The 25,319-nt window shown below is 39.4% G+C and overlaps 1 protein-coding gene across 4 annotated transcripts in view; it reads left to right on the forward strand.

The window, feature by feature from the left end:
* Positions 1-24,933, forward strand: part of LOC124798648 (bromodomain-containing protein 7) — a 155,799-nt gene extending 130,866 nt beyond the window's left edge. For all 4 annotated transcript variants that reach the window (XM_047262147.1, XM_047262145.1, XM_047262148.1 and 1 more), the window contains exons 9-11: positions 12,118-12,404; positions 13,374-13,550; positions 22,677-24,933. In XM_047262147.1, the coding sequence (XP_047118103.1) occupies positions 12,118-12,404; positions 13,374-13,550; positions 22,677-23,137 (925 nt within the window). In that variant the 3' untranslated portion in view covers positions 23,138-24,933. The remainder of the gene's footprint in view (positions 1-12,117; positions 12,405-13,373; positions 13,551-22,676) is intronic.
* The last annotated feature ends 386 nt before the right edge of the window (positions 24,934-25,319 follow it).

The following is a 25,319-nucleotide window of genomic DNA, read 5'->3' on the forward strand; positions in this document are numbered from 1 at the left end:
ACAACTCGGTAGTAGTCATGCTGATGTAAAAGGCTGAACAGTGTTTGCAGAATAGCTAGTGTATAAAGTGTTGTTTCTCAGGTGGCTCTCTGTGTGGTAGTATATGTTTTGCCAGATACAGGGCTGGTATAGGTGATTGTAGGAGGGTGCATAGGGCAAGTTTTGCAGCAGGGATTGTCACTGGGGTAGGTGTCATAGGTTAGGGAGACGGCGGCAGTGGGAGCATAAGGTCTAACAATTACATTGCAGAGATTGGCAGAAAGATAGTTATTTGAGATGTGGTGGGCAAATTCTGAGACAGAATACCAGGATTGGATGTGATGGCCTGGAAATCTGCTTTTGAACTAGGCTGGTGGGTAATTGAGTGCTACCCACTCTGTCCGCCAAATCACTTCTGTATATAAAGAACAACAGCGGCCCTATCACACTTCCCTCGTAAACTCCTGATAATACTCTTGCCTCTGATGAACACTCGCCGTACAGGACAGCATTCTGGGTTCTATTATTTAAGAAGACTTTAAGCCACTCACGTATCGGAACTTATTCTATATGCTCTTCAGTGGGACACCGTATCAAATCTTTCCGGAAATCTAGAAATATGGAGTCCACCTATTGCCCTTCATCCTTATTTCTCAGTATAACGTGAGGAAAGGACAAGCTGAGTTTTGCACGAGTGATGCTTTCTAAAACCATGTTGATTCGTGGACATAAGCTTCTCAGTCTCAAGAAAGTTTATTATATTCGAACTGAGAATATGTTCATGGATTCTGCAGCAGACAGAAATTAGGGATATTGGTCTGTAATTTTGTGGGTCTGTTCTTTTACCCTTCTTATATGGTGGCATCACCTGTGCTTTTATTCTAGTTGCTTGGGCGAGAGATTCACGATAAAAGCAAACTAATTAAGGAGCCAATGCTGTAGAGTACTCTTTGTAAAATCGAATTGGGATTCCCTCCGGACCTGGAGTTTCATTTGCTTTCAAATCATTCAGTGGTTTCTCTACGCCGGGTATGCTTATTACTATGTTGTCCTTATGGGAGTCTGTCTGATGGTCAGATAGTGGTATGTTTGTATGATTCTCCTGTGTGAACGATTTCTTGAACATGAAATTTAAAACTTCGGCTTTCGTTTTGCTATGTTCAACTGCCTCACCAGGCTGGTCAACAAGGGACTGGACGGAAGCCTTAGGCCCACTTGTCGATTTTAATCCAACCAGAATTTTCTCAGGTTCTCTGCCAGATCTTTTGCTAAAGTGTGACAGTGGTAATTGTTGGATGCTTTGTGCACAGCTGTTTTCACAGACCACAAATCTCTACTAACCTTCGCTTTTCGTTATTTATGCTTTCTGTTTGAACTAAGAGTGCAACAGCCTCTACTTCCTCAGCATCTACCGAATTTTGTTATTAAACCATAGTAGGTCTTTTCCATTGTTTATCCACTTACTAGACACATAACTCTCCAGACCACAATTTACAACTTAAACTTTGCCAATAATTCCTCTACATCCATCTTAACAGTAACTAAATGATGCCAGTTCACTGTCTAAGTGAGATGTTAATAACTGCTCTATCTTGCAGAGACAGTCTCCTAGTCTTCGTGACTGACTTATTAACTTTTGTTGTCGTAGATGCTTTAATGACTTCATGCTCGCTAATCCCCGTTTCTTTGCTGACATTATCGATAAGGTCCAGTGTATTTGTAGCTACAAGTTCTAAGATATTTCCATAGTGTGTGAGCTGCTGAAGTAGCCATTCAAGACAATTTTCAGAAAATGTATTCAAAAGTATTTTGCATGACTGTTATCTGTACCGCAGCAATGAATCCATAGACATCCCAATGAGCACTCGGCAGTTTAAAGTCACCGCCAACATGACTGCTTATATAAGTGCTATTGACTGTAGACTTTCTTTGAATTACTCTAGAACTGTCACAGCACAATCGGGTGGCTGGTAAATGCATTCAGCAATTAACTTGGTTTCATCTACACTTGTTATATGCGACCAAATGACCTCACTGTCACGCTCAACTACGACCTCAATAGAGATCATATTTTTGTCAACCACTATGAACACCCCCTGTCCTATGGCCTCTAATCTGTCTTTCTGATATACTTCCCATTACTTGTTAAATATGTCTGCACTTTCCACGTTCTCTTTCCAGCTATCAGTCCCAAGAATAATATGAGCACGAGAACTTTCTTGGAGGGCAGTAAATTCAGGAACTTCATTATGAATACTTCGAAAGTTTATTGATAAAATTGTGACAGTAGAAGTTCTGTATTCTGAACTCTGTTTGACTTCCCTTGCTGCATATTGACTGGCGAGTGTTCACCAGAGCACCTCAAATTACTGCCTAGCCTTAAAAAACCCGCATGTGCACTCCACTCTGCTACCCTAGTAGCTGCTTCCTTTATGTAGTGCACCCCTGACCTATCAAGGGAGTCCTACAAATCTGCAACCAAGACCATCAGAGTCGAAAAAGCCTTTGGTTGACACCCTCCACTCGGCTCCAAACCAAAGGACCCTGATCAACTCTGGGGATGATGAAAATTGCGAGCTCTGCTTGCACCCAGCCCGCGAGACCAGCAGTCTTTACCGCCAGGGCCTGTATGAACTGAGGATCACCTCAGAAACCACGTGACAGGCATGTTTGATACCGACATGAGCAACAAGCTGCAGACGACTGCACCCTGCATGCTTGATAGCCCCAGGCAAGACTGCTTCCACATCTCGGATGAGGCCCTTCGGCAGACGTACCAAGTGCATATTGGCTTTCTTTCCTGCCCTGAATGCTGTCTGCTTAAGGGGTTCCACAATGTGCCTGACATTGGAGCTCCCGATAACTAGTAAACCCCTCTTGCCGTGTGCCTGCTCAGAGCATGCTGAAAACCACCTGTCCACTTACAGGGTGTGTGGGCGAGGCCAAGCAACCAGCGTCCACGATGGCCATCCGTCTTGTGCGACGTGAACGCATTACCACCCACGGCTCACCCTGCTGTGAGGGCTGATCCACAACATTGGGTGCACTAGGATGTGCCTTGGAGGCAGAGCACTTGGAAAAACAAACGATACACGTGAGGAGTCCCCTGTGATGCATGAGATTCTCCACCATGCTACATCCCGAGGTAGCAGCCTGAAGATGACTGACCTTAGCCAAAAGTACATTCAACTATTCACAAACTGCGATCGGCTCCTCCTGTGTCCACACACAGTGTGCACACATCCTAGCCATCCTATGAAGACCAACTGAAGAAGTGAACTATAAAAGCAGATAATCCTAGATATGTAACTTGCTACCCTCCTGATGTGTCACCAATGGATGTGGATGCACAGGGTGTATACGACCCGGGAGATCCGGGAAAAACCCGGGAATTTTTTAGAATTCCGGCAATTTTTCATTTTTTAGTTTTTAGTTAAATTTTTGTAACTTTGACTGATAAGAACCAATACTCTAACAAAGAATATTACTGTATCTTGCTGCTGCAGAATAATACTGCATCAACAAAACACGAACAAGAGAAGAAAAAAAACTAAAATAAAAATTAAGTTGCAAACGAAATGCACCATATACAAGAACATAACACAGTGCTCATACAAGCGTCTGCCAACAGCAAAATGTTTCAAAGGCTTTAGGAAGACTATGCAATGTTTCATAACAACAAATTGCCTCCGATGAGCGTGACGTCACAACTGTTTATATTACATTCGTTGTAGCGGTTGTGAGTGAGCTTATGAGCATGTGCAGATGAGTCGCGTATGAGTAGTACCTTCTCCCGCATCTGGCTACAGAAGTGTGGCAGTTAGCTGTAGAAGCAATAGCAGCAAACAGCCAGATGCTATCCGGAAAAATTTTAGTGGTGCGCCTAAGCTGGCAGATTCACGTATGCACAACAGGCCCGGAACCAGGGGGCAGGGGCAAACAGGGATATCTGCTCCGGGTGGCAGTTTCAGGAGGGGAGGGGGGGGGGGGGGAGTGCCAAATTCCTATTATTGGAGGGGGGGGGGAAAGAGAGAGAGAGAGAGACCTTGTTTCACAAAGCACCAAGCATCCAGCGCACGTTGGTGTATAGATTACATATATGATTTTGAACACATCCCTGTTGGCTTTTGAACATTTTTGATCAAATTCTAAGTTGATTTCTCAGTGAACCATAAGTTGATTTTTAAATGCGTGCGTAGTGTACGTGATGTCTCTGCCAGGGGAATCCCCATCGCATGTAGTAATAAACTTTCCTGCAAACAAAAGGGGACGGGTCAATACGAGCTGAACGAATAAAACCGAAAGGGTGAATGACAATAGCTGTTTATGTGGTTGACCGGGTTTGCAAGTAATAAGTACTGTTATAATTGCTAGCGAATTCCATAGATTCAGACTACCGGAGTGGAAATAAACAACTAACAGGAATAACAGGCATCAAAGATTACATATTGTCTTCTCCGTGTATACAAGAAAATGAAATTTTGACAGAAAATTTTTGGCCAGACCGCTACACTACTAAGGGACAGTTATACAATCCCCGGCTAGCAGCTGTTAAAGTTATATTCTGGGAGTAGCGTGGAAAACGTGTTGTACGTACACGTAATAACGCCTAACCGGAGAATAAATGCGGGATAACTAAACCGTCGATTGTGGCAGGGTTAGTGAGTTAACCAGAGAATAAATGTTGACACTGGCAGCAATAGTTACAGAATTAGTGATGACAAGATTGTTTGTTAGAACAAGGAAGGAGAAGAAATGCGGAGTCACACAAATTACGGAAGAATATGACAATTCCAAATTTATATAAAAATTTCGTGCTACTACTTTTCGATCTCATGCTTCAGAAGCAAGAGAGTATGAATGAAATGTGAAACATTTCCTAACATAAAACGTTTTGCTTTAGTGGGCCTAATAGGCATCTGTATTGGTACTTTATGAATAATATTCTGTCATGTTATAAAAATGACCATTTGTGCCAAAACAGTCTCGTTTATTTGGTGTATGTAACAATTGCTGTAATATTAGGCAGGCCTATTTCATTTTTATCTAGCAGACAGTGACAAAATACACGTAATCGGATCGAGAAACCACACCAGTCTTGGGTGCTATTTGTATTAACAGCTTTTCTAATATTAGACAACGACATTTCGTTTTTTCATATAGCAAAACGTTGACAAACTTTGATGAGGTAATAGATTCTTTCCCAGAAAGAAAAGTACGCCATATAAAGCTGTGGCAAGATTAGAGAGGCAAAAAAAGCTAGGACTTAAGGACTGAAGAAATGTGTACTGTCTTGCTTACCTCTTAACTTTACTCGTTTTATGTATCATATATTTAATTTTATGCCACACAAAACAGCAAGTTATTAGCTAATAGACAGTAAAGACTGCAAATTTTCTGAAGAGTTCTTGTTCTGACGGTTACAGATAATCCCATCCAGAATTAAATGCGAGATTTTTTTTAAGAGAGGCAGGATGTCAGACCGACCGACTGGGAGCAGGAGAGGCACCACAGGACATTTTAATTTCCACTGTCCTGAATATTGTTTGATAGCACGCATTACAAAATGTTACATGTTTGAATTCCACAGAGCGTAATACAGAGACGTGCGATGGAAGAATGCTGTGTGAAGAGGCTTGGCACTGCACTTCTACAAACTTTAAGACCAAATAACATGTCTTACTTTCCCTCGAACATATATGTTGTATGTATGAGACTCTTCAGAAAGATGTGCGCTACAAAATAAAGATATTTTTTAATAGTCGATTTTTTAAATTTTTGGCGTCCTACCTCGAATGCTCGAGGGAGGGCGAGTGCAACTATCTAATATTGTCCCGGTTCGGAAATATCGTAGATCAGGACCTGATGCACAGAGCAGTCTGAGTTGTAGTGGGGAGGTGGTAGCCTCCACGTGACCCTTGTTTACGTTAAGTGATTTTGTTGTTTCCTCTTCGTTTGTTGCTCTCATGTCAGATGAAAACAAAACAGATTTCTGTGGCCGGGAGCTATCAAGTGAATTAAAATACATTCACATAATTACGGAAGGCTAAAATATATTATTAGTTTCAGATTTTATTTTGTTTCCACCTTTCTGACAGTCAAGCGTTAATCGCCTTGCAGAACAATGAAGTTATTTTTGTCGGTTTGTTAAAGAAATTGGACTTTTATTAATATTTTCAGCTGAGGCCAATTTATTTGAAACGAAGTGTTTAGTTCCACACTATTGGCTAGTTTCGACTGTTCACTGCATTTCAAGTTCACGTTTTCATCTTCTAGCACGTATGGTATTATGCCATAATCAAGAACCAAACTGAGATAATACGGTACTGGTACTCCAAGAAAATTTACATCTGAATCTGGACAAACGAATGTGCACTTTAAACTGAATTATGCATTTTAGTATGGTTCATAAAATTCCCAAGCTCCTGGAGTATCCTCTAATGTCTTGTTTCTTTTATGACATAATGTAAGATCTTTTAATGTTTTACACGTACGAATGTACGGGCTTCCTGTGTCATTGTAGCTGCGCAAGTGCGGCGATGCTTGTCATCTGGTGCAAGTGTTGGAACGAATCTATTTCTACCAGGTCGTGGGAAAATATTCCAAATGGTCGTTTGAAAAGCATTATTTTCAAGTAAAGTAAATGTCCTTTTACACAAGATGAATTCTGCACGTGACTGTCCAGTGAATTTTGTAAATCACAGAGCGTTTGACTCTCATTCAAAAATCAAATCTTTGAGGAGGACCATTTAGAATATTTTCGAGCCCAGAAGATCAAGACATTTATGTCGTTTTTAAACATTTTAATGGCAGATTTGTGTGATTTATCTTAAATGTAACATGCGCAAAAAAGATCAACATTGTGTGTGAAAGCTTATCTTCTCTTGCAGCTTGTTAATCTTAGATACCAACGTTATATGTGAAAGCTTTTCGTTTCTTGTAGCAACACTATGTATAGTAATTTAAAGCATTACCTTTTCCTATTTGTGTGTTCGCGCTACTTAAGTGTTGTTGCTATTGGCTGACTGCATCGCGTGTCCTATGCTCTGAATATTCGCAGTCATCGGTTGGCAAGATCACTTGACATGAGGTACGACTGGCTTACAAAAGCGAATTGCAATCTCGATTTCAATCCTTCGGAAAGTAACATGCAGTGTTTGGTGGAATTAGAATTTATACTTTCGTTATACGAAAATATGCAGTATACATGTTGCTGCACATCAGACATAGTTCCAAAACGTGTTTTATCCCGAGTTTCGTTTTCCCGAGGAACTGTTACTTAACACGGAAAAAGTGTATTTTCATCCGGGAGAAAGTGTATTTTCAACCGGGTAATCCGGGAATTTTTTTTCCTCGTTCACGTATGCACCCTGATGCATTAATAAGCTACATAGCTGGCTTTTCAGTGAGCAACTATTGCACTACAGACTGAATGAATTTACACTTACAAAAATGCAAGATTAAACCTCGTAAACAGAGACACACACACAAAATTGAATAAAAATACTACATGGAAACGCAGAAAAACATAAACACTTAACTTAGCGATCTGTAAACATATATCAGCCGAGAGTGGGAGCCTGAATACAATTCAGAGCCCTCTTGTGGCAAAGGGTTTTAACTTCTGTCAGCAAAGCAGGAAAGTCGACTGATTAATGTGCATGGTATACCTAAACTGATAATCAGAACAGAATAAAAAAAAATCGGAGGCATCACTTTCCAGCATACCCTCATACAACAAAATCATTTGAGCTGTTCACACATAGATTTGTAAGCAGGAACATACATACACAAGCCCATAGAACACTAAACATTATGTGATTGAAATCAGCTTCTGTTTTATATGAAACAAATACAAATGTATTACAGATACATGCCAAATGTATTACAGATACATGCCAAATGTATTACAGATACATGCCAAATGTATTACAGATACATGCCAAAATAAAGCAGCGTACAAGCAACTTACTCACAATGCAGTTCAAAGAGCACAATACACACAAGAAGTTGTGATAATGAACACAGGGCAATGAAGCCAGCTTCTATACCATGTCAATTCAGATGATTCCGAGGTTCTGGCGTATGCTAGAGCACAGTTATTTCTACTTGATAATGATCACGTACTTAGTATTGCAGTATTATAGTCAGAAGGCAACCACCATGTCATCTACAGAATTTTACATGGTGACATGCAGCTTACAGAAGTTAATATTAGCTTTTATTGAGATATCTTGACTATATTACTTTGCAAGGTCTCTAAAACTTTTCAGTTTCCAGGCGCACACTTTACTACTAGACTACTAGGTGCACCCATAAACTTAAGCTGAAAATATTGTCTTGTGAATCACACTTTCAAATTAAAAATGTGGGGTTTTACACCATATTTTCTCATGTTGAAATTCACTGCCAGGCCACTTAGAGTGCTACTGCTGTTCACTTTTTCTGTATTGTGACATGGGCCTTGCACTTCTTATGCTTTGGTGTTCTATGCTCCAGTCAGGCTGACGACATGGTCGAGCAAAGTTGAGAAAGTTGTTTTGGAGGATTACTGAATGGGTGTGGGACACATCAGCCTCAAAGTTGGCATTTCTGTGGGATGTGTCCACACAGTCCTGCATGGAAGGTGTGAAAATAAGAAAGTGTCCTGTAGGTCATTGCTACGAATGCTGACAGGTGATCACAAGGCTTTCATGTGGCATGTTGCCAGGCAATGTTGAGGTGTGATGATGGCATAAGTAGTACTTCCTTCCCATCAATTGTGACAATGGATGAGACATGCATGCCATTTTTCAATCCTGAAACGAAGCACCAGGTAACTCAGTGGAAGCACACACACTCACTGCCACCAAAACAATTTTGGGTAAGCGCCAGTGCTTGGAAAAATGATAGTGGTCATGTTCTGGGACAGTGGTGGCATAATCCTTAATCTTTGCATTTCGAAGGCCACTATGGTAATAGGCGCATCCTACCAAGATATTTTGGAAGGTCAGGCTCCTTACAGCTTTGCATGAAAAATGCTTGGAAAAGACACTACGTGTGCTCTTTCACCAAGGCAGCACATTCTGCAAGTGCGACACTGCTGTTTCTCTTTGTGATGACAACTTTGAAGTGATCTCTCATGCCCCCTACTCACCTGACCAGTTTCCTTGTGCCTTTTATCAGTTTCCAACAATGAAAGACACTCACTGTGGTCACACGTTCACTAACCGTGCCACTATTGCAGCAGCAATATTTCCAGTGTTCAAACCAGACTCCCAAAGAAGCATTTAAAACAACCATGGAATCATTACATCAAAATTGTGAAAAATGCGTATGGCTGCTGGAAAATTATACCTAGAAGTGACACTATATCCACAGTTTTGGTGTGACTTTTTTGTGAAAGAAAAAAATCTGAAATATTATAATTGGAATGCAACTTGTACTGTTTAACTTATTTGTTCTCAACAACACTATCAAATATGCTATTTCTCTGTTTTTGCTTCGGCACTCTGTGTGTAGTATATTTTTTTTAAAGTTATATACGAGTCTTGTATTGCTTTTTATGATTTTTTTGTTTGAAGATGGGCTTGTAAGCTGAAAACTGTTCCACTGAATAACTTAATACTGTAGAATGTACACAGTTTGTGTTTTACATCTATAAATGTGACGTTGTTCTACGAAGTATTGAAGGGAGAAGCTGAAACTACATCTATGTACGTACCCTACAAAGTGCTGTGAAACACATGGTACAGGGTACTTAAGACAGTATCACATCTTGGGGGTTTTTTCCCATTCCAATCATAGTTGGAGCACAGAAAGTATTGACAGCTTAAAGCCTCTGTACGTGCTATAATTTGTCTAATCTTGTCTTCGCAAATCTTATGGGATTAAAAATGTACAGGAATTGCTGGTAATTGGTGTATGATATCTGATTTCACAGATAGTTCTGCCTCGGGATCTTTACTCATTCTATTGCTTGTATTCCACCCACAATTTTTCTTGATTGTAATAATAATAAGAATAATAAGCAAGCACCTGTCGACCCCCACACCTATGGCAGTGCTCCATGCCTAATTTGACACTGCTTTACTGTATATCCTAGCAGCCTGAGCTGTGCAGTATCTGAGCTGTGAAGTGGAAATATTGCATGACACACAGTCAATACTGCAAACGATCATGTGTGGAGGTTCTCCCGCTGTATGCATTTCCACAATAAATGTCAATTAAGTACAAGAACAGAAACAGGGCCTACAGTGTATTTATCTTATCTCATTTATACTTGGCAGTTCGTTATCTGCCATTTCAGTCATGACTCATGATGACGATTATTCACTCATATTCATGATGAATAATATTATTACGTTTACAGTTTTCTCGTTCATCAAAGCATCTCTTGTCAAATATTTTTTTCATGTGACCTACCACTTTCCTCCTCTATTCTATTAATAATAATAATAATAATAATAATAATAATAATAATTTTTAAAAAATAATAAAAAATCACACATTTTCTTCAGTCTTTTCTTTCTTTACAAGATACCAAATCAATTCTGTGGTGTTTAATTCTGGATGGTGTGGTGGCAATCAAAATTAAGTAAATCTAGTTTCTTCCAAAATTTCGGCAGTGAAATAAACAGAGTAGGTCGGTGCTAAATAACTAATGTTAAAAACTCAGTTTTCATTAGATCTTGCTCATAATGTATGCGATTACTGACCAGCCGTGGCATTATTCCTCTTTTCTAGCAAACTATCTGAATGTGGTTTATTTTCATAGTTCTTGTGTGACTAGGAGCATTATCAGAAATGACTGTTCTTCTAGGCTGTAATCCAGAAATAAACTGCATCTTTATGTGTGTTCTGAAATTTTTAAAATCCTTGTTTGGATGATAGTCCGAATTTTTGCTGTTTGAGAAGAGCTCAAGGGACAAAACTATATGTTGGCCATCACTTCTGTTTGTCAATTCTCTTCACACATTGTAATTTTACCAATATTTGTTCACTCTGTAATTTGTATGAAAACACATTGTTATAAACTACTGGCTGCTTTAATTGTGATGCTTCCTTAATGTTATGAGCACTTTCTGCTACTATGTCCTCTTTGTTCACACTTGATTTCTTGTCTGTTCTGCCACCTTGGAAAACAAAATCTCATAGACAAGAACTGTTTTTCTCAGATTATCTTTTCTATCCTTGAAGTTTTGCGAGTAGGACTGTGAAATTTTCATGAAGTTTGTATTTCCTGGTGTTCATCTTACTACTGCAGAAATTGCTACCTAATAATACATATTCCCATCATAAGTGGAATATTTAGTGTGTGCACTTTGCTTCTTCTTTTATGGGGTAAATACTTGAATCCCACCCTGCCCCGCATTGTGTCCCTTCTATAATTAACATGCAATCGACTTCTTCCAGTTTAACATTTTCTTGCGCATATCATCAGCACTGTCACTCATTTCACCTTCATGCCATCAATAACAGCAGGCTTTCATACTTGTCCAAGAAGACATTTTCCATAATCACTTCCCATGCTTGAACTATGAGATGACAAAGCACACTACTTTGAACTGGAACGTGGTTGTGCCTAGTCATGTAATCAGCTTAGTTAACACTTTGACAGGATGAATAGTTCACTTTATCGAGTAATAGTAGCACTTGATGTTGTCGTATTCGTTAGTAAAGCTCATTACGTGTGTTGCTGTTTTTTTCACAGCTTTCACTCTCTGCCTGCCTGTTATTTTACTACCGAGCGAGGTAGCCCAGTGGTAAGACACGGCTCATATTCAGGATGACAGTGGTTCAAATGCCCTTTGGGCTATCTAGATTTAGGTTTTCCATGGTTTCCTCAAATAACTTAAAGCAAATGCCTGGGTGGTTCCTTTGAAAAGGATGTGGTCAAATTCCACTCCCAACTTAAGCTTGAGTTTTGTCTCTAATGGCCTTGTTGTTGACAGGACATTAAACTCCGTTTTTCCTTCCCTGTTCTTTTCCTTTGTTTCCTTGTTTGATTTTTTTTTTTTTTTTTTTTTTTTTTTTTTTTTTTTTTTTTTTTTTTTACTTACTTTATTTGTTTGTTGCATAGGATCACAGTGACCTGTGCTGTATGATTAAGCATTCACAAATGGATATTAAATGATGATATCTTCATTTATTTTTCAGCATTTTGGATTTTGCTAAGGATAACGATTATACCCTCACAATGGTAGACAATCTTCTGGACCTTTTGACTAGTGGGGAACATAGCAAAACAAAAAAGATTTTGGAGGAAAGGCGAAAGTTACGTGAAGAGGAGGAGAAAATAAAACAGATGTTAGAAGGCAAAGGAAATTATTCCAACGTAGTAAATAATGAAAATGTGCCGCCTTTAAAGGAGAAAAAAGTGGATATGAACCAGCTTAAGACAATAAAGGATTTTGGTTTAGATACTTGTTTTCTTGACGTATTAGGTGAGTATACTGTGTTTGTATTACGTTGTTGTTGTTGTTGTTGTCTTCAGTCCTGAGACTGGTTTGATGCAGCTCTCCATGCTACTCTATCCTGTGCAAGCTTCTTCATCTCCCAGTAGCTACTGCAACCTACATCCTTCTGAATCTGCTTAGTGTATTCATCTCTTGGTCTCCCTCTATGATTTTTACCCTCCACGCTGCCCTCCAATACTAAATTGGTGATCCCGCAATGTCTCAGAACATGTCCTACCAACCGATCCCTTCTTCTAGTCAAGTTGTGCCACAAGCTCCTCTTCTCCCCAATTCTATTCAATACCTCTTCATTAGTTATGTGATCAACCCATCTAATCTTCAGCATTCTTCTGTAGCACCACATTTCGAAAGCTTCTATTCTCTTCTTGTCCAAACTATTTATCATCCACGTTTCACTTCCATACATGGCTACACTCCATACAAATACTTTCAGAAACGACTTCCTGACACTTAAATCAATACTCGATGTTAAAAAATTTCTCTTCTTCAGAAACGCTTTCCTTGCCATTGCCAGTCTGCATTTTATATCCTCTCTACTTCGACCGTCATCAGTTATTTTGCTCCCCAAATAGCAAAACTCCTTTACTACTTTAAGTTTCTCATTTCCTAATCTAATTCCCTCAGCATCACCCGAGTTAATTCGACTACATTCCATTATCCTCGTTTTGCTTTTGTTGATGTTCATCTTATACTCTCCTTTCAAGACACTGTCCATTCCAAGTCCTTTGCTGTCTCTGACAGAATTACAGTGTCATCGGCGAACCTCAAAGTTTTTATTTCTTCTCCATGGATTTTAATACCTACTCCGAACTTTTCTTTTGTTTCTTTTACTGCTTGCTCAATATACAGATTGAATAATTGATTCTATTACGTAGTTTATATTAAATAATGAAAAATTTCATTTCTACATTACCTTTCCATGAAATTTCCTTTCAGAGAAGTCATTTTATCCCAGTGAGCAAAAAGCCGGTGATGAAGCAATGCAGTCCCAGTTAGAACAAACTTCATCTCTCATTCAGAAGCTGCAACAAGTTCAGAATGACAGGTTGAGTCTTCCTCCACCTATGCATTTATCACAAGTACCACATGCTTCAGATGGAGAAGTTCATCTAGGTATGTATTTTTACACTATATCTCTCTCTCTCTCTCTCTCTCTCTCTCTCTCACACACACACACACACACACACACACACACACACACACACACGTGCGCGCGCACACGCAGTGAAACCAGGAGTCTCGTCTCCAGACAACCTCTTGGTTTTACTTTTTCTGGTTGTAGATTATTCATTCAAAGCTATGTAAGTGCAGGCTCAATGCATTGGCATCACTGGTGTGTTTTTTTTATCAGAATAAGACATCAAATACAATTCAGTTAGTTGAACCTGGCATAATTTTAAAACTCCACAAATTCAGGTGTTCTGTGGACCCAGGTCCACTGTTACTGATATTATGAAGTGAACTATTCTAAAAGCACTAAACCTATTATCTGCAAAGCAGTCATCAGATCATTTGTCATTTGGTGCAGTGGACTTTCACTGCAGGTCAGGTACAGAGGACAATGACTGAACAATCCGCTGAGAGCCAATAGGACTCAGCTGCCCTAAAGCTACTGAACACACCATCATCATCATCATGAGGTTAAACTTGGTGAGGATAATCCTGACATTCTCGGTGATCTGTGGGGTAGTGGAAGATCTTTTAAAATGGTGTGGAGGCAATATCTAGATGTGTGTGTGTGTGTGTGTTTTTTTTTTTTTTTTTTTTTTTTTTGGGGGGGGGGGGGGGGGGATGGCAATCTTGGTTGGGCTCAAGAGTTTTGCATTTGGTCCAAAAAAAGAAAAAGATGAACACAGATGTCCATGTGAAAGCTTTAAGCAGTTGTCAATGGGTTGAAATATATTTACTTTTCACTTGATGGTGATCCTGTCTGCGAAGCAAGGATCTGTTATCTGGGATCATTATACTGTTCTTAGTAGAAAAAGAGCAGTTGTATTTAATGGGCTAGATTGTTCACTTCCAACCATCTTTTTGATGAATTAGACCAGTGTTCATCGAACTTTTTTGCTCAAGAGCCAATGCTGACATTGTTGGCTGGCATCTCGGGATACATATTTGTCAGTGTTATTATTGATTGGTAACTTACATAAATTTGTATGTTATGAGCCTCCAATACTCCAGCTACAGTGAGGGTGTGATAAGTTGACTCCCAGCCCCACAGCACTGATTGTTAAAAGTCAGCACTATTCAAAACACTTCTTGTCAACCATTGTCTGGTTCAAATCTCTGTCACGTTCAGCAACCCCAACATTCTGACACCGTAATTGCCTGATGGAGTATTATTGTGTCCTGGGAGCAGATGATTAATTGATCAATTATAGTAATTGTACTTATATTTAAATGCATTATGCAATATGCGACATGATCACAAAAGTTTACTATGTACTTTGAATTTCATTTTTCTTGCACACACTTGCTGTGTTGTGTTACAACAGCCTTAATTTGATTTCATGTTCCTTTCTACACATATGTACTGCATTTGAACATGATCGTCTCTATAATGCCCATTCGCGATTCCATGTTACTTGCGCTTGAAATGTGTACCATATCAGCTGATCGATACGAAGCACACACGGCCAGGAGTTGTTAGAAATGGAGGGGAAAAAAAAATCAAACAGCCCCTTTCTCATATCCTCTAATTCCGCAGTAGCTATTGTACTTATCCTTCTGCTCCTGAGGCAAGGAAAATAATTAATGTGTGTGTAAATATTTTTATTTGTTACTATTTGTGAGCGGGAAAACTACACTCCTTCTAAGCTCTTATCTTTAGATGAAATTTTTTAGATTCAGCTGCTGTTACTTACTAGATGCATCCATATATGTTATAAAAGTGGATGTATGTGTATATGTTCGTATGTATGTATGTACGTTCCGCATCTACACCTATGCCAGTGGGTCGATTTCATCCAAACTTGGTGCATGTATCGCATGCTGTCTTGAAAGAACCACTGGATAAAAACCACCATCTGCCTGATATGAGCTCACATATATTGAGCTGCATGGAAACAAAACTGCAAGGTGAACTTATGGAGGAGTACAGGTGTTATACAAGGTGGGGCAAATAAAAGTGGGCTGGAGAACAGAGTTCCAAGGTACAAAGAAACACAACAGAGGAAAGAAAATACTATACTAACCAGACTGTAGCAGATGTTTAAAGTGACCACAATTCATCTCTTGGCACTTCTGGGCCCTGATCAGCAAGGTGATGATGGCTGCCAGCTGCAGTGGCCAAGCGGTTCTAGGCACTTCAGTCTGGAACTGCGCGACCGCTATGGTCGCAGGTTCGAATCCTGCCTCAGGCATGGATGTGTGTGATGTCCTTAGGTTAGTTAGGTTAAATTAGTTCTAAGTTCTAGGGGACTGGTGACCTCAGATGTTAACTCCCATAGTGCTTAGAGCCATTTGAAGCATTTTTTTTGATGATGGCTGATCGAAGCTTGACGGCTGGAATTGCGGCAGTCTCGTCCTAAATGTTCTGCTGTAGTTCCTGAAGACTATGAGGGTTTTTGCGATACACCTTAGATTTGAGGGCTCCCCACACAAAGCAATCACACACTGACAGGTGGCCAGCTAGGGCAGTGATCAGACTGACCTCTACCAACAACTCTGTCAGGCATGAAGATGTGTAAATGTGCTCCAAGATTCAGTCGGCTGTAGGGGCAGTTGCTCCATCCTGTTGGAAATAACCATAGGCCTTTTCTTCCTCCATTAATGCTGCTGCAAGTAGTTTCAAAATGTTGGCTATATGGTGCGGGCCACTTTCATTTGCCCCACCTTTTATGTGTTCAAATATGTTTGAAATACATTAGATTGCAGTGAAATATATGTGACATGTGAGTATGTGAGCAAGGCCATGGGCAAAGAGCTGCTCCTAAATCCCTGGATCGATTTCAACCAAATTTTGTGCGCTTGTTACTTACTATCTGGAAAAACATACTTTGGAGTTAAAAACCAGCAACCTTCTATTGGGGTGGGAGTGATAACATGGAGAGACAAGGGGCCAGGAGGAGATGGACAAAGAGTGGGAAGGAGGAGATGGGTATAGATAGGCGGGAGGAGGAGGTGGACTGAGGGGGGATGAGGGGGAATTGAACAGAGAGGAGATGAAGGGGAACTGGACAGAAAGACTGGGACACTCAGATGTTTAGGACGGGTGGTATGGACAGAGCATCGAGTGACATTATACTGAGTGCACTATCCGAAAATTACCTCGAGCAATTAAACAGAGAACTGACTCGTGGAGATAACATCTTGGACCTACTGATAACAAACAGACCAGAACTTTTCGACTCTGTAAGTGCAGAACAAGGGAATCAGTGATCATAAGGCCGTTGCAGCATCCCTGAATATGGGAGTAAATAGGAATGTAAAAAAGGGGAAGAAGGTTTATCTGTTTAGCAAGAGTAATAGAAGGCAGATTTCAGACTACCTAACAGATGAATACAAAAATTTGTTCCGACACTGACAATGTTTAGTGTTTATGGAAAAAGTTCAAGGCAATCGTAAAAGATGCAGTCAATACCTTCGCTGCGCAGTGCCGATGGTACTGTTACCGATGACTGTGACGCTAAAGCGGAGTTATTGAATGCAGTTTTCCGAAATTCCTTCACCAGGGAAGACGAATGGAATATTCCAGAGTTTGAAACACGAACAGCTGCCAGCATGAGTTTCTTAGAAGTAGATACCTTAGGGGTTGCGAAGCAACTCAAATCGCTTGATACGGGCAAGTCTTCAGATCCAGATTGTATACCGATTAGGTTCCTTTCAGATTACGCTGATACAATAGCTCCCTACTTAGCAATCATATACAACCGCTCGCTCACCGATAGATCTGTACCTACAGATTGGAAAATTGCACAGGTCGCACCAGTGTTTAAGAAGGGTAGTAGGAGTAATCCATCGGACTACAGACCTATATCATTGACGTCGGTTTGCAGTAGGGTTTTGGAGCATATACTGCATTCAAACATTATGAATCACCTTGAAGGGAACGATCTATTGATACATAATCAGCATGGTTTCAGAAAGCATCGTTATTGTGCAACGCAGCTAGCTCTTTATTCGCACGAAGTAATTGCCGCTATCGACAGGGGATCTCAAGTTGATTCCTTATTTCTAGATTTCCGGAAAGCTTTTGACACCGTTCCTCACAAGCGACTTCTAATCAAGCTGCGGGCTTATGGGGTATTATCTCAGTTGTGCGACTGGATTCGTGATTTCCTGTCGGGAAGGTCGCAGTTCGTAGTAATAGACGGCAAATCATCGAGTAAAACTGAAGTGATATCAGGTGTTCCCCAGGGAAGCGTCCTGGGCCCTCTGCTGTTCCTGATCTATATAAATGACCTGAGTGTCAATCTGAGCAGTTCTCTTAGGTTGTTCGCAGATGATGCTGTAATTTACTGTCTAGTACGGTCATCCGAAGACCAGTATCAGTTGCAAAGTGATTTAGAAAAGATTGCTGTATGGTGTGGCAGGTGGCAGTTGACGCTAAATAACGAAAAGTGTGAGGTGATCCACATGAGTTTCAAAAGAAATCCTTTGGAATTCGATTACTCGATAAATAGTACAATTCTCGAGGCTGTCAATTCAACTAAGTACCTGGGTGTTAAAATTACGAACAACTTCAGTTGGAAAGACCACATAGATAATATTGTGGGGAAGGTGAACCAAAGGTTGCATTTCATTGGCAGGACACTTAGAAGATGCAGCAAGTCCACTAAAGAGACAGCTTACACTACACTCGTTCGTCCTCTGTTAGAATATTGCTGCGCGGTGTGGGATCCTTACCAGGTGGGATTGACGGAGGACATTGAAAGGGTGCAAAAAAGGGCAGCTCGTTTTGTATTATCACGTAATAGGGGAGAGAGTGTGGCAGATATGATACGCGAGTTGGGATGGAAGTCATTAAAGCAAAGACGTTTTTCGTCGCGGCGAGATCTATTTACGAAATTTCAGTCACCTACTTTCTCTTCCGAATGCGAAAATACTTTGTTGAGCCCAACCTACATAGGTAGGAATGATCATCAAAATAAAATAAGGGAAATCAGAGCTCGAACAGAAAGGGTGAGGTGTTTATTTTTCCCGCGTGCTGTTCGGGAGTGGAATGGTAGAGAAATATCGTGGTTTGATGAACCCTCTGCCAAGCACTTAAATGTGAATTGCAGAGTAATAATGTAGATGTAGAAATGTGTTTCAGACAAGTACGTGCTGAGTAAAACTGTGAGGGACGGGAAAAACCCACCGTGGTTCAACAACAAAGTTAGGAAACTACTGTGAAAGCAAAGAGAGCTTCACTGCAAGTTTAAATGCAGCCAAAACCTCTCAGACAAACAGAAGCTAAACGATGTCAAAGTTAGCGTAAGGAGGGCTATGTGTGAAGCGTTCAGTGAGTTCAAAAGTAAAATTCTATGTACCGACTTGACAGAAAATCCTAGGAAGTTCTGGTCTTACGTTAAATCAGTAAGTGGCTCGAAACAGCATATCCAGACACTCAGGAATGATGATGGCATTGAAACTGAGGATGACATGCGTAAAGCTGAAATACTAAACACCTTTTTCCAAAGCTGTTTCACAGAGGAAGACCGCACTGCAGTTCCTTCTCTAAATCCTTGCACAAACGAAAAAATGGCTGACATCAAAATAAGTGTCCAAGGAATAGAAAAGCAACTGAAATCACTCAACAGAGGAAAGTCCACTGGACCTGACGGGATACAAATTCGATTCTACACAGAGTACGCGTAAGAACTTGGCCCCCTTCTAACAGCCGTGTACCGCAAGTCTCTAGAGGAACAGAAGGTTCCAAATGATTGGAAAAGAGCACAGGTAGTCCCAGTCTTCAAGAAGGGTCATCGAGCAGATGTGCAAAACTATAGACCTATATCTCTGACGTCGATCTGTTGTAGAATTTTAGAACATGTTTTTTGCTCGCGTATCATGTCGTTTTTGGAAATCCAGAATCTACTCTGTAGGAATCAACATGGATTCCGGAAACAGCAATCGTGTGAGACCCAACTCGCTTTATTTGTTCATGAGACGCAGAAAATATTAGATACAGGCTCCCAGGTAGATGCTATTTTCCTTGACTTCCGGAAGGCGTTCGCACAGTTCCGCACTGTCGCCTGATAAACAGAGTAAGAGCCTACGGAATATCAGACCAGCTGTGTGGCTGGATTGAAGAGTTTTTAGCAAACAGAACACAGCATGTTGTTATCAATGGAGAGACGTCTACAGACATTAAAGTAACCTCTGGCGTGCCACAGGGGAGTGTTATGGGACCATTGCTTTTCTCAATATATATAAATGACCTAATAGATAGTGTTGGAAGTTCCATGCGGCTTTTCGCGGATGATGCTGTAGTATACAGAGAAGTTGCAGCATTAGAAACTTGCAGCGAAATGCAGGAAGATCTGCAGCGGATAGGCACTTAGTGCAGGGAGTGGCAACTGACCCTTAAGATAGACAAATGTAATGTATCGCGAATACATAGAAAGAAGGATCCTTTATTGTATGATTATATGATAGCGGAACAAACACTGGTAGCAGTTACTTCTGTAAAATATCTTGGAGTAGGCTTGCGGAACCATTTGAAGTGGAATGATCATATAAAATTAATTGTTGGTAAGGTGGATAAAATTAATTGATGGTAAGGCGGGTGCCAGGTTGAGATTCATTGGGAGAGTCCTTAGAAAATGTAGTCCATCAACAAAGGAGGTGGCTTACAAAACACTCGTTGGACCTATACTTGAGTATTGCTCATCAGTGTGGGATCGGTACCAGGTTGGGTTGACAGAGGAGATAGAGAAGATCCAAAGAAGAGCAGTGCGTTTCGTCACAGGGTTATTTGGTAAGCGTGATAGCGTTACGGCGATGTTTAGCAAACTCAAGTGGCAGACTCTGCAAGAGAGGCGCTCTGCATCGCGGTGTAGCTTGCTGTCCAGGTTTCGAGAGGGTGCGTTTCTGGATGAGGTATCGAATATATTGCTTCCCACTACTTATACCTCCCGAGGAGATCACGAATGTAAAATTAGAGAGATTTGAGTGCCCACGGAGGCTTTCCGGCAGTCGTTCTTCCTGCCAACCATACGCGACTGGAACAGGAAAGGGAGGTAATGACAGTGGCACGTAAAGTGCCCTCCGCCACACACCGTTGGGTGGCTTGTGGAGTATAAATGTAGATGTAGATAGGGAAGAGGGAGTGATGAGCAGAGAGGGGGAGAAGGTGGTGAACAACGAGAGAGAGGAGAATGAGATGGACAGGGAGAGAGGTAAAAGGAGACGGACAGAGAGAGGAGGGAGTAGGAGATAGAGTGTATGAGAGGTGTAAGAGAGGAACTCATAGAAATTTGGAGTAAGTACATACTCTGGCAATGCTGAGTACTCAGTTAATAGTGTTACACTGAGAACCGTGGGCTGTGCGAATATTTGATTTGGGCTGCAGTTTGACACCATTGAATTAGAGCATTGATTGGGAATGAGCCCTATATGCTATTAATTACACTGCATGTTTGGAATGAACAAAAATGGGGCTGCAGAGCCGTTCGGTTGTGTGTTTGTGTGTGTGTGTGTGTGAAGTAATAATTACAAATACTAGAAAAGCAAATCATCATAGCTGTATCTCTGTAGTACTATATGCTTCGACTCCTACAGCCTCAATGAGTATTCAACTCATGATGGGATCTTTGAAAAACTGTGTGTGAATGAATAATGGAACAAAGATCTCCATAACAGTAGCTGAAAGGGACAGTAAATTAAAAGTAATTTGCTTTTACATGAATGCTTTATCTATGCAGAGATTGGTTGTCCTTGACAAAATGTTCAAGTTCAGGTCACATTGAATAGATGCTCTTAACTATTTCTCATAACATTTTGATTATTTTCATCCCAGCTTTAAGTGTACAATAGAGGTAGAGAGTAATGGAAGCCCTCATGTATTGATAAAACTCCAGGACATTGTGCTTACAGTAAACTCAGAAATAAGAACCAGTACCTCCATGCTCTGTTTGAATATGCCAACTGAGCAAAATTAGAGCTCTCCTTGGCTGTCTTAATAATGATTTGAGCTCGAGGAATCCTGATGTATATAAGATACTGTATCAGTATGGGAAAGCTTATATTGGTTAGACAGAACATTGCTGCTACAACCTGGTAAATCCACCATAGTGGAGATAGTTAATATGTCCCTTTATTAGGTTGGTGGATAGTAATAATCAGTTTAATATAGATGAGAGCATTACGTAAAACATTTAATCTGCATTAACCTGCATCAAAACAAAATGCAACCTGGCTTGGCTGAATGAAGTTTTTATGGCAATTTAAAATAATGGTAAGTCATTCTAGCCAGTGGTTACCACATGATAGTGCTGTATGTATACATTACATTAGAGCCAAACATAAAGCTTTTGGTTCTTAGAAGATTGCTCTCTAATATTATAATCACTCCAATAAGATTAAGTAATAGCACATCATATGAAGATGATGGTCATTGTACATTAACAGACACTTCTGCTCCTGTTTGTTAGGTTGTAGGTTACAGTCATTAACAAGTAGTGTCCAATATTTCAAGCGCCTGCTCCAGTTTGTTGCCAACGAAAACTACCAATTTTAATGGAGAGTAGTTTCCCAGGAAATCCACAATCATGTTCCCTTTAAAATGATTCAGTGAGGTAACGAACTGAAAGACTGATTTTTTAATCATACCACACCATAAATATATAGAGAGGAAATGTCAAATATATTAATACACTTGTTTTAAGAACGAAATGTTTGCTTTGCCTTAGTGAGTAATGATGGGTGTTGTTCATGTTCTAACGGATGAAAATAACTTCCTTGGTTAGTATAACTATGTGAATCAAATGGAAGTCAGTGATTTCTCTGCAATAGATTTACAGTCACCGAACAGCTTTCAGCTTCACACACACACACACACACACACACACACACACACACACACACACACACTGTTCATATTAAAATACCACATATCTTACTATTATACATTGTGGCAGTCTATAAATTAACCTCACAACAATCATATTTTATATTTCGTAATAAATGTGCAATTTAGATACACACAACAATTTTATTTTAGTTATTCCATGTTCTTAGTTACTTTTCCAACAAATTATTTTCTAATAATACACTATGGCTATATTAACCACATTTATTTTGATTGTATTTCAGCGGATAGAATAACAGAAAGTCTTAAGGATATGGCTAAAAAGTTGCCACCTGCTTCAGTTGCTCCCGTTCCATCTATAAGGAAGGCAATGGGAATTTTGCCAAGTGAAATTGTTCCTCCAAACATAAACTTTGAAAAGTTACCTATGGCTGTCAGAAGTCAGCAGGCAGTGAATCAGACCAGTGCAGTTATGATGGACGTTGATAATGTTGTACAGAGTGCATTAACCCAAACAAGTGGCAGTGAGATGCCAGTAATACTTAGTGAACCCTTAGCAAGTGGACATGTAATAGACGTTGGTGTGGAAGGCACTTCTTCACATGCAGAGCATAATGAAGCATCTGTCAGCCTTGTGCCAGATTTAGAATCAGAACTGAGGGAATTTTTAGAAAGTGAACCTGCCCTTAGTAACTCTCCCCTTCATGACGACAAAACAATAGAAGAGATTCTTTCAGAATCATGATATAATGCTCTCCCGTGGGATATTTTTGATGACAGCTTACAATTTGATGATAAGAATGTCATTTGAATTCCATATATTTTATAAATTACACTTTATTTAAAATATGACAGAGATTTGTTGTTTATAGTATATGAAATACATACATCAAGTTTTATGATTTTAGATAATTTATTTTAACTGTAAAACTCAATTCTAAGTTGAGTTTGTTGTAAAATATTAAAACACTTAACAGACTGTTTATATATATAAAAATCCTTATTTTTTACATTGTAATGGAAAGTCTTAACATAAAAGCCAAATGTCAGTACTTACTCAGTGTTTGTTACAAACTGTGTCAGGCATTGCAAAAAACTGTGATATCCAATAGAATGAAGTGTCAGTGCTGTTAAATCTTTTTGGGATAATTATTGGAGGAGAATGATGGCCCACTGTAAGTATGGTACACTTGAAAGAATCAAATGTTAAGTTCCTGTAAGAGGACAGGAATATGGTGCTTGATGTTATCCTTAACTTCATGTAAAAAAAATCATTATTGAGTTAGACCCAATCCTAATGCTCCAACCAAATGCACTGTTGTACATGTTGTTAATGTGTAAATACATTTAAGGTATCATAGTAATGGGGAAAGTTGAATTGTACTACAATAATGGCTGTCGCCTGAAATGTCCTATTCTCCAGTCTACAAACCCCATATGTCGGCAACTACAGACATTAACTTCCATCTGCTGTGATGAAGAGCTTCCCCATTATAAAATATTTTATTGTTATTCAACAATATTTTTGTATAACCACAGCTTCTCATAGTGAAGGCAGTATGCCAGTCAGTCACATATATAACCCATCACCACCACCCCTCCCCCCCCCCCCCCCCCCCCCCCCCAAAAAAAAAAAAAAAAGAAAAAGAAAACATCTTGTTTCAAATAGTGTACAGTTACTTCGGTGTAATTCTCTCATCTCTCCCTCCCCTCTCTGTAGTTTCCCCTGTATAGTTTAGAAATATTGTGAGATAAATTATTACTGCTGATATTAAACGTCCTTAATTTTCAGTAAGAATGAATTCCACATAAACTATAAAATTCTTTCTTAAAAATGTGGATTCATTGGATGTTGAGTGATCATTTCACCTGTTTGCAGGTGTGTACATTACACCAAATTTAAATTTGAACATTATTATATTAAAAAACTGTCAGCTTGTGATAAAACAAGCTTGCAAATTTTTATAGACACTGGATCTATCATTTTTGCATCATAGCTGTTTCATGTGTAAAGTGTGTTCACATTAGTTCTAGTTCATGTCTGTTCAAAATGTCACTTGAAATATCGTTAAATAAGATGTTTTGACTGTGTGACATGTAGGAGATTGTGCCAAATGTTTTTCTGGCTTATTCTGATTTAGTTCTCTTGTACTAAAAATTAAAAATGTATTTTGCTCAATGTCACTTTTCTTAATACAACTTCTCAAGTATATAGCAAAAATCATATTGTAGCATACAAAATGAGTGTCAGTAGAAAAAAACTCTCATTGAACTGTAAGTTTCTGTAACAATGTTATAAGTGTCACCTTAAGAATAACAATAGCACTTCCAGAATTTTGAGAGCAATTTTAAGAAATATAGTGTATGAATGTATTAAGTTGTTCTTTAACTTCTTATTCTATAAATGATGTATGTGATGTATCAAAATGGTGTGGAACACATCAATTTTACAAAATCTGCTTGTACATAACTTGAATGTAAGTGTGGCTGTATGTTAGTTGTACACAGATACCTACATAAATACTTTGAGAAATTTTTGAAGTTTAATAATAGTCAAAAACTAAACTATCCTTTCACTTCCATTATATGTACAGTTGAATTGAAATTGGAATTGCATATATAGAGTAGGAGGAGTTGTTAAGTAGAATTTTTTTATGAAACATCAAATTTTTTTGTACATCACATTTTGTGTCTCATTGATTTGATGGAGATAATTAAGACAAATTTTGTTAGGTGAATATTTAGAATGTGTAACTGTTAACAATCTCTCAAACAATGAAGTAGATGTTTATGAAAAGATTAAACCCAGACTTGTGTGTGTCATATGGAATAATTATGCCAAATGTTGCACCACAATGCACTAACCCATAAAATTAGGCAAGATAAGTTATTGATTGCCATGTTACACAGTAAGCACTGAAGTTGGA

Source organism: Schistocerca piceifrons, chromosome 5 (assembly GCF_021461385.2).
Source record: "Schistocerca piceifrons isolate TAMUIC-IGC-003096 chromosome 5, iqSchPice1.1, whole genome shotgun sequence".
NCBI lineage: Eukaryota > Metazoa > Arthropoda > Insecta > Orthoptera > Acrididae > Schistocerca > Schistocerca piceifrons.